At 59.9% G+C, this 13,869-nt stretch overlaps 1 protein-coding gene across 1 annotated transcript; it reads right to left on the bottom strand.

The window, feature by feature from the left end:
- Positions 1 to 9,289: 9,289 nt before the first annotated feature.
- Positions 9,290 to 13,609, bottom strand: LOC127334290 (uncharacterized). Its single transcript, XM_071825562.1, has 6 exons — positions 12,237 to 13,609; positions 11,783 to 12,162; positions 10,883 to 11,702; positions 10,662 to 10,767; positions 10,246 to 10,584; positions 9,290 to 9,954 (listed from the first exon to the last, which is right to left on the bottom strand). The coding sequence occupies exons 1-6, from the start codon at positions 13,110 to 13,112 to the stop codon at positions 9,368 to 9,370; spliced, it is 3,108 nt and encodes a 1,035-aa protein (XP_071681663.1). The 5' UTR covers positions 13,113 to 13,609; the 3' UTR covers positions 9,290 to 9,367.
- Positions 13,610 to 13,869: the final 260 nt, after the last annotated feature.

Here is a 13,869-nt window from a genome sequence, read left to right as displayed (position 1 = left end):
GACTTCTTGCTTTCTGGTTGCAGGGTTGCTTGAGAGGGATATCTTTGACCTCTTCCTCCCTGAGATCGATAAACCTTGGGTGATCCACTTAAGGGAAACTTGCTGCTGTTCTACAAACCTCTGCTCTTGGAGGCCCAACACTGTCTACAAGAATAGAAGCTCCCGTAGACATCAAGCACTTTTCTGGCGCCGTTGCCGGGGAGGAAAGGTAAAAGGCACTCATACTCCGGTTCCAGGTAACTAAGTACTTTTCTGGCACCATTGTGTGTGTGCTCGAAGCTATTTCCTTTAGATCCTGCAATTGCATCATTTTGTTTCTTGTTTTACACTAGTTAGGCATAATGGAATACAACTATGAGCTTTTTAATTTATTTCCTAAGTTAAGACATGAATTGTGTGATGCGAAAATTAAAGAACCTATGGAGCCTCGATTGCATGCTAGTAGCAATGTTATTAGTATGAACGCAATCACTGCTAATGCTATGGATAAGTCTAAGCTTGGGGAAGCTAGTTTTTGTGATCTTTTTAGCTTCCCATCTTTAGGGGAGAAAATTTGTTCTGATAATGCTTTATCTCCCATATGCGATAACTCTAATGATGCTTGTGATATTTTAAATCCACCAACTGCAAGCACTGCTTTCAAGATACCCATGAAAATTATTGAATGTGTTATTGATAACCGCTATGAAGGGGATGGAACTGTCCATCCTGGAGATCATTTACTGTTTTTGCATGAATTATGCGGGTTATTCAAGTGTGCAGGTATCTCTATGGATGAAGTGAGGAAGAAGCTATTCTCTGTTTCGCTGTCTGGTAAAGCGGCACATTGGTATAAATTGTTGAAGAATAGTCATTCTCTTGGTTGGGAGGAAATTGTATCTCTCTTTTACTCTAAATTTTATCCTCCTTATGAAGTGCATATTGATAGGAATTATATTTATAACTTTTATCCTCGTGATGGAGAGAGTATTTCTCAAGCGTGGGGGAGATTGAAGTCACTAATGCTCAAATGTCCCATTCATGAGCTCCCCCGTAATGTTATTGTTAACAATTTTTATGCGAGGCTTTCAGGACATCACAATGACTATCTAGATGCCTGTTCGGAGGGATCTTTCACAAGCAAGGAGGTTGAAGCTAAATGGGATCTTCTTGATCGGATTGAGGACAACACTGAAGGATGGGAGAACAACAAAGGTGAAGAGTCAGGTATAAATTATGATTATGAATGCATTGAAGCTTTTATGGATACTGATAAATTTCGAGATATGAGTGCTACTTATGGTCTTGACTCTCAAATTGCTGCAAATCTTTATAAAGCCTTTGCTTCTCATTTTGAATTGCCTAAGAAGAATTTTGATAAGTTTCATGAACCTTTTAAAGAGGCTTGCATTGTTGTCGGGGGGAAGACCCCGGGTAGGGCAATGGACGCGGAGCTGCCGGCTGGCCACTGGCCGGCTCGCGGCTCAGGCCGGCTGAGGAGCAGCCGGCTGGCGCCGTGGCCGGCTGGTACGGAAGCCGGCAGGCTCTAGGTCCTAGTCGGCCTGGCTACGGCCACCAATGCTGTAGCTGGGCCGGCTTCTACAAGCCATATCCGACTGGGGTTTGTACCTCAGACCGATTCGAGGCTGGCGAGTCTTGCACTGGAAGGAACCGGGTCGGTGGTCCGGGTTCCTTAAGTCCACGCTGACTTCATCTTCCGTAAAGCGCGGGCACTGTGGAGCAATAGTGCCACGCGCCGGACAGGCCGTCAGGGCTTACGACGATCCGTACTGGCTACAGTGGCTGACAGAGACAGGGACACCTCCTCTCCATACCGCTGACCGTGGCAGCCGGATGGGACAGGCCACGATGCCTCAACCACTCCTGACGTCACCGCCTCGGGAAGGAGCGGGAGCCGGAGCCGGCCAAGCCGGCCAGTAAACTATAGGGTCTTATATGTAAAGTGCCGGTGCCTATATAAGCCGCACTACCCCCTCTCGTGCAGGGGATCGATCATTTATTGCTTTCACCTACCTACAGAGCTGCCCTGTGAGAGAGACCATCATCTCCCTTAGCCTCTCAGGAGCAGCCGGACACAGCTCTAGGAGCACCATTGTACTGTGTGATCATCATATACACTCATAGCAGGAGTAGAGGTTTTACCTCCATCGGAGGGCCTCGAACCTGGGTACGTCGCCGTGTCGCTCGTGCCCATACCCGCATCCGGATACCGCCGTGAGATCCCTCAGGAACCACTTCGATTAGCCACCCTATGGCATATGCCGTGACGATACCACGACATTTGGCGCCCACCGTGGGGCCTTCAGCATCCTCGGCCGGTGTCTTCATCCGGACGGGCCTCACCATCACCACCGGCGAGCGAGTCGCTTCAGGCTTGATCTGGAGATTCGGCTCCCTCAACTGCGTCAGCGACAACGCTGGCTGCTTCGCAGACCGCCCCTTCCCAGCCGGCGGCAGCGTCATCTCCTTCGGCAGCTTCGACGTCTACGTCGCCACCGTCGCACCGCCGCGCTACCCGCGGCAGGTGCTGCGCTGCGCTAGCCCTCCTCCGCGAGCCGGCAGCAGCGCTTCCGCCAGCCCCGCCGTCGTGCAAGTCATGATGGCTGGCGACGAGCTCCCCACCAAGAACCCGCGCATGCGCGGCCCCGACCTGGAGCGCAACATCGACCCCAACGCCTCCGGCTCGGGCCCGAAAGCGCCACCACCACCGTCCCGGCTGGATGCAGTCCGGGCAAAACTGAGCACCCCGCTCACGCCTGGTGCAGACCCCACCGCCATCGAGGCGGACTTGGAGGCGCACCGCCAGCTCCTCCTCAAGCAAACCGAAGAACTGGCTGCCGCTAAGCGCCAGATGGAGATCACCCAGCGCGAATACAGCCGCGCCCACGGCCTCACTCCAGGCGGCGACGAGCCAAGCCGAGCCGGCCATATCCGCCGCAGGGGCCGCGACCTTGGCGCTGAGATCGCCCGCGACGGCGCTCCTTCGCCGGCTCCGTCCGCGGAGCTCCCCGTCTACAACACCCCCGACAAGAACGTGCGCGCGGCAGAAGCCGCCGCGGAAGAGCTGAACCGCCTCGAAGGCGAAGAGTTACGCCGCCAGACCAAGCGGGTGACTGAGCTGCTCAACGCAGCCAACAGACAGATCGCCGACCCCAGGTATGTCAATGCCCCCAGAGCTTCTCACGCTCGTGGAGCTGCAGGCAACGACAGGGAAGGCGCCAGGGACACGGCCGAATCCGCCTCCCCAACACCAAGCCGGCGCCATGACTCCCGGGCCACGCACAGCTCGGGCCGGCCAAGCCACCAGCCGAGCGGCAGCAGCCGCAGCCGGGCCCCTCCAAGCCGGAACCAGGAGCAAGACTCCGGGCCCCGCCGTCATCACCGGCCGGCTCCAGAAGCAAGCGGCGCGCGCCAGCCGGCACACTCCCGGCTGGGCCCGCGCATCGAGCCCACCGACGCCCGGGACCGCCTCGACCGGCTGGTTCAATCCCGCATCGCGGAAGAAGAGGGGCCAGCCGGCCCAAAGTGCTTCGGGCCGCGGATCCTCAACGAGCCCATGGTCGACGGCTTCCAGCTCCCGCGCGACACCCCCAAGTACGACTGCACCGCCAAGCCGGAGGACTGGCTGCAGGACTACTCCACCGCAGTCGGCATCGCCAAAGGCAACAAGCGCTGGGCTGTGCGCTACTCCCCCCTGATGCTACTCGGCTCCGCCCGCACGTGGCTCAACAACCTGCCAGCCGGCAGCATAAACGGCTGGCTGGACTTCGAAGCCGCCTTCATCAGCAACTTCACCGGCACTTATCGCCGGCCGGGTCGCCCCCAGCAGCTCGAGATGTGCAAGCAGGGCCCCGACGAGACGGATCGCGCGTACCTGACGCGTTGGTGCGAGATGCGCAACTCTTGCGAGGGCGTGCACGAGATGCAGGCCATCAGCTTCTTCATGGGAGGCTGTCGGCCCAACACCATGCTGTGGCACAAGTTGCGCCGCAGTGACCCCAAGTCGATGGCCGCCTTGATGGCCATCGCCGACAAATACGCGCTGGCAGAGGAAGCCGGCAAGGCGCCGGCTGATATTTCACCAGCTCCAGCAAGGCGGGACAACAACAGGCCGGCTGAGCACAAGCCGGCCGAGGGCGGCTCGCATGGCAGCCGGCGGGACAACTACCGCGGCAAGCGTCACAGCGACCAGCCGGACCGCCGGTACGGCTCCGCCCACGTAGCCGCCGTGGCAGACAACGCGGCAGGCGGCAGCCGCCGCCAGAAGCAAGACCGGCAGTGGAAGCCGAAGTACACCTTTGAGCAAATGCTCGACTCGCCGTGCAAATACCACAGCGGCAAGAACCCCTCCAACCACACCACCCGCGACTGCCACTTCATGAAGCGGCTGACAAGCGGTGAACCTCTACCGCCTCCCCCCCCGCCCCCACCAGCCGGCGGGCCGGGTGGCCAAGCCGGCGCAGAGAACGCCAACCTCGAGCACCACGAGGCTAACCAAGTGCACCATGGCGGCCGATATCTGGCCGAAGACGCCACCTACATCGTCTTCACCTCCGAGCCCGAGGACAGGACGAGCCAAGAGCGCCGTTCCCTCGAGGTCAACGCGGTCATACCGCCGGTCCCCCAGTACCTAAACTGGTCAGAGCAGGCCATCACTTTTGATCGCCGCGACACACCGGCTGTCCTGCCGAAGCCGGGCAGCTACGCCATGGTCCTCGACCCCACCATCGGCACAACCCGGCGCAGCGTGCGTTTTTCGCGCGTCCTCATCGACGGCGGCAGCAGCATCAACATCCTCTACCGCGACACCGCCCGCAAGCTGGGCATCCAGGAGGCCGAGTTGCGCCCCACCCCCACCGTCTTCCATGGCATCGTGCCAGGCCATTGCTGCCAGCCGATCGGCCGGATCACGCTGGAGGTGATGTTCGGGCAGCCGGACCACTTCCGCACAGAGAGAATCGAGTTCGAGGTGGTGGACCTCGTGAGTCCCTACCACGCGCTCCTGGGCAGGCCGGCCCTGACCAAGTTCATGGCGGTGCCCCACTATGGGTACCTGAAGATGAAGCTGCCTGGCCCCAAGGGGGTCATCACCGTAGCCGGCGACTATCGCCGCTCCATGGACTGCGCCACGCAGAGCTCCAAGATGGCCCAGACGCTGGTCATCGCCACCGAGAAGCAGCTCATCCACGACGCCGTCGCCCTCGCCAAAGCCGCGCAGACAGACATGCCGGCTGCGGGCAACCCGGCTGGGACGACTCACTTCCAGCCGGCCGACAACACCAAGAAGATCCTGCTGGACCCGGCGCAGCCGGACAAGTTCGTCACCATCGGTGCCGGCTTGAACAAGAAATAGGAAAGCGAGCTCACCAGCTTCCTCCGTGAGAATCGGGACATCTTCGCATGGACTCCAAGAGACATGCCGGGTGTGCCGAGGGAGTTGGCTGAGCACCACCTCCACGTCCGGCCTGAAGCCAAGCCGGTGAAGCAGCCTCTCAGGCGCTTCGCCGAAGAACGAAGGAAGGCCATCGGTGAAGAAATCGCCCGGCTCCTAGCTGCCGGCTTCATCATGGAAGTGCTGCACCCGGACTGGTTGGCGAACCCGGTCCTGGTTTTGAAGAAGAACGGCTCCTGGCGCATGTGTATCGACTACACCAGCCTGAACAAGGCGTGCCCAAAGGATCCCTTTCCCCTGCCGCGCATAGATCAAGTTATAGACTCGACTGCCGGCTGTGAACTGTTGTCTTTCCTAGATGCCTATTCAGGCTACCACCAGATTCCTTTGAATCCGGCTGATCAAATAAAGACTTCGTTCATTACCCCGTACGGGGCTTACTGCTACACGACTATGCCGTTCGGCTTGAAAAATGCAGGCGCCACCTACCAAAGGTGCATGCAAAAATGCTTGCAGGATCAAATCGGCAGAAACGTTCACGCATATGTGGATGATGTCGTTGTAAAGACCAAGGAGACGACTACCCTCCTTGATGACCTGAGAGAAACCTTCACCAATCTGAGAAGATTCCGGATGAAGCTCAACCCGGCCAAGTGCACATTCGGCGTGCCGTCTGGCCAGCTCCTTGGCTACCTCGTCTCTCAGCGAGGGATCGAAGCCAACCCGGACAAGATCAGTGCCCTGGAGAAGATGGAACTGCCGCAGTGCCTCAAGGACGTCCAGAAGTTTGCTGGCTGCCTGGCTTCCTTGAGCCGCTTCGTCAGCCGGCTGGGGGAGAAGGCACTGCCCCTGTATCAATTGATGAGGAAGGCGGACAAATTCGTCTGGTCACCGCAGGCGGATGAAGCTTTCCGTGACTTGAAGCGCGTGCTCTCAACCGCGCCAATCCTTGCAACGCCGGCTTCAATGGAGCCGATGCTGTTGTACATCGCAGCCACCAACCGAGTGGTTAGCGTCGTCCTGGTGGTGGAGCGCAAAGAAGCCGAAAACAGAGAGCAGCTGGTCCAGCGCCCAGTCTATTACCTCAGCGAAGTGCTCTCCCAGTCGAAGCAAAACTACCCCCACTACCAGAAGGTCACCTACGGCGTGTACATGGCGGCCAAGAAGCTCAAGCACTACTTCCAAGAGCACCCCATCAGGGTGGTTGCCACAGCGCCTTTGGCGGAAATCATCGGCAGCAAGGATGCCAACGGCCGGGTTGCCAAGTGGGCCCTGGAGCTAGCCGCCCACACCATCCTCTACGAGCCACGCACAGCCATCAAGTCGCAGATCCTAGCCGACTTCTTCGTCGACTGGGCTGAGATGCAGTACCTGCCGCCTGTGCCGGATTCCACACACTGGAAGATGCACTTCGACGGCTCGAAGATGCGCAATGGCCTGGGAGCCGGCATCGTCATCACCTCTCCCAAGGGAGACCGGCTGGACTACGTCCTGCAGATCCACTTCGCCGCATCCAACAATGTGGCGGAGTATGAAGCGCTCATTCATGGGCTGAAGCTGGCCAAGGAGATTGGCGTGCGTCGCATACTCTGCTTCGGCGACTCCGACTTGGTCATACAGCAAGCATCTGGCGACTGGGACGCGAAGGACGCCAACATGGCCTCATACCGCTTCCATGTCCAACAGTTATCCGGCTTCTTCGACGGCTGCGAATTCCACCACGTGCCACGAGCAAACAACGAGGCGGCTGATGCCTTATCCAAGATTGGCTCAACCCGGCAAGCTATTCCGCCGGGTGTCGCCTTGGCGGTTCTCAAGAAGCCGTCCATCATACCGTCACCGGACTCGGATTCAATATTCGTGCCGGCTGACCCGGGGGCTGCTCAGCCGAACCCGGGGCTTCAACGCCCAATTCGGGGGCAAACCAGCCCAACCCGCCGGCTACCAAGCCGAACCCGCGGACTTCTCAGTCCAACCCGGGGCTTCATCGCCAAACTCGGGGGCTAGCAAGCCGAACCCGCCGGCTAGCAAGCCGAACCCGGCGACCATGCAGTCGAACCCGGAAGCTCCCACGCAGGAGGCCCTGTTGGTTAGCGTATTCGAGATAAGATGCGTACCTTCATGGGCACAAGAATTCCTCTCCTACCTCACCAATGGTGTGCTGCCTGATGATAGAGTCCAGGCCAGGCAGATTGAGAGAAGGGCCAAGGCCTATACCATCATCAACCACCAGCTGTACAAACGCAGCGTAAGTGGGGTGTTCCAGCGGTGCGTCGAGCCGGCTGAAGGGATTGAACTCCTACGGGAAATCCATCAAGGAGAGTGCGAACATCACGCCTCATCCAGAGCCATAGTGGCCAAAGCCTTCCGGCACGGTTTTTACTGGCCGACTGCGCTCAGCGTCGCAGACGATGTGGTGACGAAGTGCAACGGCTGTCGCTTCGCAGCGTAGACACCAGCCGGCTTCCGCCTTGAAAACCATCCCCATCACATGGCCATTTGCCGTATGGGGCTTGGATATGGTAGGCCCATTCAGAACAGCGTGAGGCGGCATGACACATCTCTTGGTGATGATTGACAAATTCACCAAGTGGATCGAAGCCAAGCCAATCAAGAAACTGGACGGGTCCACAGCCATCACATTCCTCAAGGAAATCATTGTGAGATTCGGCTACCCCCACACCATCATCACCGACAACGGCACCAACTTCTCCCAAGGCATCTTCTCTCGCTATTGCGGGGAAATGGGGATCCGGATGGCCCTATCTTCTGTGGCACACCCAGAGTCCAACGGACAAGTGGAGAAGGCTAACGGCTTAGTCCTAGCCGGCATCCGGCCCCGACTGGTGGAGCCGCTCGAGCGAGCAGCCGGCTGCTGGATCGAAGAACTGCCCAATGTGCTGTGGAGCCTGCGCACAACGACAAACCGCTCAGTCGGCTTCACACCATTTTTCCTCGTATACGGGGCCGAAGCCGTCCTGCCGACTGATATCGAGCATGATGCGCCAAGGATCAAGCTCTACACAGAAGCCGAAGCCAAAGAAGCTCGCGAAGATGGAGTTGACCTGGTCGAAGAGGCCCGGCTGCTGGCTGAGTCTAGATCTACTATCTACCAGCAAAGCCTCCGACGCTATCACAGCCGGAAGGTCCAGCCCTTAGCATTCCGAGAAGGAGACCTAGTGCTCCGGCTGATCCAGAGGACAGCCGGACAGCATAAACTATCATCCCCATGGGAGGGTCCCTTCATCGTGAGCAAGGCGGTAGGCAATGATTCCTACTATCTCATAGATGCCCAAGAGGCTAGAGAAAACAAGCCGGACAAGGCTGACGAGGAGACTAAACGTCCCTGGAATGTCAGGTTACTCCGCCCATTTTACACATGAGAGCAGGAATGTATGTATCCCTTGTATCCCTTTTGTGAGTTATGAAAAAGCTTGCGCCAAGAGCGCCGTTTCCGACAAGTTTTTCGCGTACTTTACCTTGTTTCGCCAATTGGCTTGAACCCTCTCACGCGGTCGGCTCAGTAACGTGATCCGGTTTCCGACAGCCGGCTTCCGATCCAGCTACAGACCGCAACCCGGCTGTCCGGCTGGCGGGAGTAAGGCCTAGGGAGCCGGCACGCGAAAAACGACTAAGGGAAAGAGTAAAAGCGAGTTGACTTGCAACTTTTCATAAAAGTGCCGGATTGCCGAATTCAGCCCGTTCGACTGAAATACTGTCGGCCTCACCCAATGCCCGCTCTTGATCCGGCGACGGATCGCAAGTCGGACGTACGACCGGCAAGAGCACAGCCAAAGAGTGGGGCGGATGGGAAAAAGCGAACGAGTCGAACGAAAGCAACTCGGCACACAAATGATTAACAAACACATTAAAGTGTGACATAATTAAAGAGCGATAATATTCATACATCTGCACCCGGCATCCCGGGGATTTAATAAATTGTCTTGGCAAAAGAACAACTGGAAAGCAGGAAATCTAAGCCGGAGGGGCATCAGCGGAGCCGGCTGCCGGGTCATCCTCGGGCACGTCGTCCGCCTCTTCGTCCTCAGCCTCCTCCTCCTCGTCGTCAGACGGCGGATTCGGGTCCGCGATGAAGACGGACTTGTCGACGAAGTCGGCAATGGCGCAGGCGCGGGCAAGCCGAGCAGCCTTGTTCTCCGCCGGGAGCTTGTCCTCCACGCCGGCGCGCCGGCACTCCAGCTGGTCGAGGCTAACCTCGTTATACCAGGAAAGCACAAAAGATAGCGCCATATCGGCTCCGGCGCGCGTGGCCGACTCCTTCCAGTCCAAGAAGCGGTCGGGAGCCCTCTCCAGCCAAGCGATGAGATTGGAGAGATCTTCCGGCAGCGTCTCCGTCGGCCACAGCAGTCGGATCAGCTCCTCCGCCGCCTTCCGCAGCTCCCAGCCAAGCTTGGTGACCGGCTCCACGCGGGCGGCGATGGACGCCAGATAGTCGTCCATGGTGAAGCAGTCGGAGCTCTGCTCCCCAGTGGCCTGCCGGCGATCCTCCCGCGCCCTGCCAACTGCCGCTAACGCCTCCTCCTGCGCCTCAGGGAAGGCCGCTGCAAAGAAGAAAAGCATGTCAGAAGCCATCAAAGCCGAAATAAGCTGAAAAATGCAAATTTTCGAAGTCCTAAAGTAAGCCTGGCGGCAGCCGGCAAGATCCGACTGCCCCCAGCCTGAAGATGGAGATTCCGAAGCTCTAAAGCCTGGCGGCAGCCGGCAAAAACCGACTGCCCCCAGCCCGAAGATGGAGATATCGAAAAAATCAAGTTTCTGCCGCCGGCTGCCAACCTAAGCCGGCAGCCGACGGCCGAAAGCCGGCAAAAGGGAAGGCATAAGACAAAACTCACCCGCCAAGCCGCGGTCGAGCGCGCTAAGTTCCCCCAACCACCGCTTGGCGGTGGCCGACAGCTCGTTGGACTTGGTGGTCACCTCCTGCTGAAGCGAAAGCCGTTGCCGCTCCACCTCCTCCAACCGCTTGCTCAGACCCTCCAGCTTTTCCTCCTGCTCCTTCTTGAGGGCGGCAAGTTCCTTGAGATGGTTAGCCTCAAGAAGGCGCAGCCGTTTCAGCTCCCCGTCAGCCACCTTCAGCTTGGCGGCAGCAGCCCGGTTCGCCTCCTCACTTGTGGCGCATTGAGCGCGGGCAACCCGGAGGTCCGACTCCAGCTGTGGGATCCGGGCGGCCTCAGCTGCAAGCCGGCAAAAATGGGCCGTCAGTAAAAAAGAAACTCACAGGAAAAGCAAGTCAAAAGAGAGAAGGCCTCACCCTTGACAGCCTCCAGCTCGCGAGCCAAGCCGGCTCGCTCGATCTTGGCCTTGTGGTAACTAGTCACCACCTTGTTGTACAAGACGGTGCGTCGCTCCGTAACCGCCTGAAAGAAACAATCAGATATCCAGACGAAACCCGGACCGGCTCCAAGCAGCCGGACCATGCCTCGGAGGGCTACCAGGATAATAACAAAATTGCAAAAACAAGAAGACACCTACCTTGTCAGCATCCTCCAGCGTTGCTAGCTGGGCAAGGGCCTCGGCGGCCTTGTTCTTAAGGCTGGCCCGGTAGCCGGAGAAGACCACCTTCATGGGCGCCGCACCAGGCTGTCCCTCCCGGCTGAACACCTCGCAAGTATCCGCCTTGTGCCACGCAGCCTCCATGGTTCCAGCCGAGCCAAGGCTGGAGTCAGAGGCAGACGGCACATGCAGCAGCCGGGCCCCCTTGGCCACATGAAGGCCCTCAGTTGGGCCCGGCGGGCCCTTCGTCCTCACCAGCGCCCGGGAGTCGGCGTCCTTCGAGCGCGCTGGCTCCTCCCTCGCCGGCTCCTTCCCGGTCGGCTCCCTCCTCGTCGGCTCCGAAGCTGGAGGCGGCGCGGTCGAAGCAGTCGGCCCGGTGGGAGCCGTCGCATCCGGCGCTTGAGGCGCTCCTTCCGGAGAGCTCTCCAGCACCACGACGTTGGGCGCGGGCCCGCCGACTCCGGTCGAAGGCGGCGCAGCCCCACCAGCTCCAGCTCCAGCCGCAGATGGCATGCCCCTGCCAGCTCCGGCCGCCTGCTCCACAAACGGGGCGCGGCGCGGGAACATGTCGTCTAGGGTCGGCCGGCGCGCCGACTGACCCTGGTCTCCGCCGCCAGGCGCGGCAGAAGAAGACGCCCCCGCAGAAGGCGGCGTGGCCGCAGGCGGCACGTTAGCAGCCGGCGGCGTGCGCGCGCGTGCCGAAGGTTGCGGGGTTGGCTCCCTCCTCTGCCGCTGAAGCGGCGACGTGACGGGAGGAGCCTGCCGAGAGCCGCCTCCCTGGGTAAACTTAATCGCGGCCCTAGTTGAACAAGCAAGAAAAGATAAGTACAGAGAGGAAGGAAAGAAAAGGAATCAAACAACAAAGGAAAAAGAACTCACCCGGCTTTCTCCGGGACCTTCTTGGGCGCCAGCCGGCGCTGTTTCTTGGCCCTCGCCTCCGAAGCGGCCGTAGACCCGACGCCGGCCCGCTTCCTCCCCTTCGGCGCAGAAGTCGCCGTGTTCGTAGGCGGCGCCGCGCGCAGAGGCACCGCCGGGATGGGCCCCGTGCCGGATTGGGCCGGCTCCTGCTCCTGCTCCTGCTCCTGCTCATGCTCAGGCGAAGGCGGCGGGTTATGCTCCCCCTGGCCGCCCTGATCCTGCACCACCGGCAGATCGTCGTCACCGGCTTGGTCGCCGGCTAGGTCAGCCGGGTCGATGTGATCCGGCATCCAGACCTTCGTCGCCAAGTCGCCATCCTCGATGCCTTGGCGGGTGAAAAGCTGAAAACAACAAGATAAATATCAAGTCGGCCACGCAGCCGCAAGCCGGAAGACGGCAAAAACGTTAAACTTACCAGTTCAGGCGGCTGCTCCCGGTTGTAAGGCGGCAGCCCCCAATTCCAGTTGTCCGGCATGTTGGCCTTGGTGATGTTGTTCACCCGGTGAGCCACCTGGGACTTGGAGAGCTCCACCTTCGATGTCCGTGTCGGGTCGAGCCGGCCGGACATATGGCCGATCTTGTGGACGCGCCACTGAAGCGGTATGACCCGGCGCGAGATGTAGGTGCAGAGAAGGTCCTCGGCACTCAGCCGGCCCTCCGCGACGCACTGGCCCAGGAAGTCCCACAGGAGGTTCACCTCCGCGTCCGGGTCCGAGGACTTGGCATTGAAGCCCCAGTTGATCCGGCCGACTGGCGGGGCCGGGTTGTATTCCGGCAGGTTGAGATGGTCGAAGGCCGGGCTCTCGTTCCGCACGTAAAAGAAAGACATCTGCCAATTCTTTACAGAATCGACAGTCGGAATCCGCGGGAAGGACGTACCCGTGCGAGGATAGATGGAGGCGGCGCCGCAGGTCCTCAGGCGGCCTTCGGTCGTCTGCGCCTTGATGTAGAAGAGCCGGCTCCAAAACTCCACGTCCGGCCACAAGCCGGCGTAGCCCTCCATGAAGGCCACGTAGCAGCTGAGGAGGATCATGGCGTTGGCCGGCAGGTGATGCGGCTGCAGGCCGAAGTGGTCGAGAAACCGGCGGAAGAAGTTGGAAGCCGGCAGACCCAATCCGCGGTCGAGATGCGCGCCGAAGACCACGCGTTCGCCGGGCTCCGGCAGAGGCTCCTTCTCCGCGCCCGGCGCCCTGGTGATCACCCCCGCCGGGATGCGGCGGAGGCGCACGAGCCGGGCAATGTCGTCGTCCTGCATATAGGAACCCTTCCAGGAGCCGCTCGGCTGGGCCATCGAGGACGAAGAAGAAGAGGAGGACCAGGAGAGGCGGAAGGGCGAAGAAGAGCCGCTCCTCGCCGGAGGAGATCGCGGTGGAGAAGGGCGCGCCGTCGATGCGCGTGGCCCCGTGGCGCCGGATTGGCGGGTTTGCGGCGGCGGCTCGGCGGAGGATCGTCGGGGCAACCGCTCGCTGAGGTTCGCCAGAAGAACGGAAGAGGAACGGCGGCGGAGCAGCGAAGAGCTCGGGTGAAGAGAAGGAGCGAGGCAGGAGCGCGAGGAGGAAGAAAGGGGCAAGTGCCGCCTCGGTACCGCCCCCGCGGCATTTATAGCCGACCGCGGCGGGCGGTTGGCCTCCAAGTGGCCGACGTGGGCCACGTCTCCGGATTTACTGCGCCGTAACTCCTCCCACGACCGCTACCGTTACCAGAAACGGCCACACCACGTCGCCCACTACCGCACCGGATCCGGAGGGACATTGATGTGACCAGACGAACCGACCGCCAGGCCAGGCGTCAGACCAGTCAAGTCGGGCGCAGGGCCCGAGGCGGCGGAGACTCCGGCGCGCCGCAAGCCGGAGCCGGACAATAAGTTCCACTCGAGCCAAAATTCATCAGCAAGGCGGAGGCGCCATCAGATCTTGCGAGAAAGCAAAAACTGTACAAGTGTAAAAAGTGGCCGGCTAGAAGCAGCCGGCAGGAACGAGCCGGATGAGGGCGCAGCCGGCTGAATGGAAATTCTCAGTCGGCCCCTCCAAGCGCCGTTTAATATATTC

Source organism: Lolium perenne, chromosome 2 (assembly GCF_019359855.2).
Source record: "Lolium perenne isolate Kyuss_39 chromosome 2, Kyuss_2.0, whole genome shotgun sequence".
NCBI classification, from domain to species: domain Eukaryota; kingdom Viridiplantae; phylum Streptophyta; class Magnoliopsida; order Poales; family Poaceae; genus Lolium; species Lolium perenne.
This window is presented reverse-complemented; position numbering and strand designations above follow the sequence as displayed.

Bases quoted from the DNA above. Each gene is read 5' to 3' on its own strand.
- LOC127334290 (XM_071825562.1), bottom strand. From the start codon at position 13,112: ATGGCCCAGCCGAGCGGCTCCTGGAAGGGTTCCTATATGCAGGACGAC. The intron at 12,163-12,236 runs GTAAGTTTAACG...TGTTGTTTTCAG, and splicing joins GGGAGCAGCCGCCTGAACTG to CTTTTCACCCGCCAAGGCAT. The intron at 9,955-10,245 runs GTGAGTTTTGTC...TCTTCTTTGCAG, and splicing joins GCTCGACCGCGGCTTGGCGG to CGGCCTTCCCTGAGGCGCAG.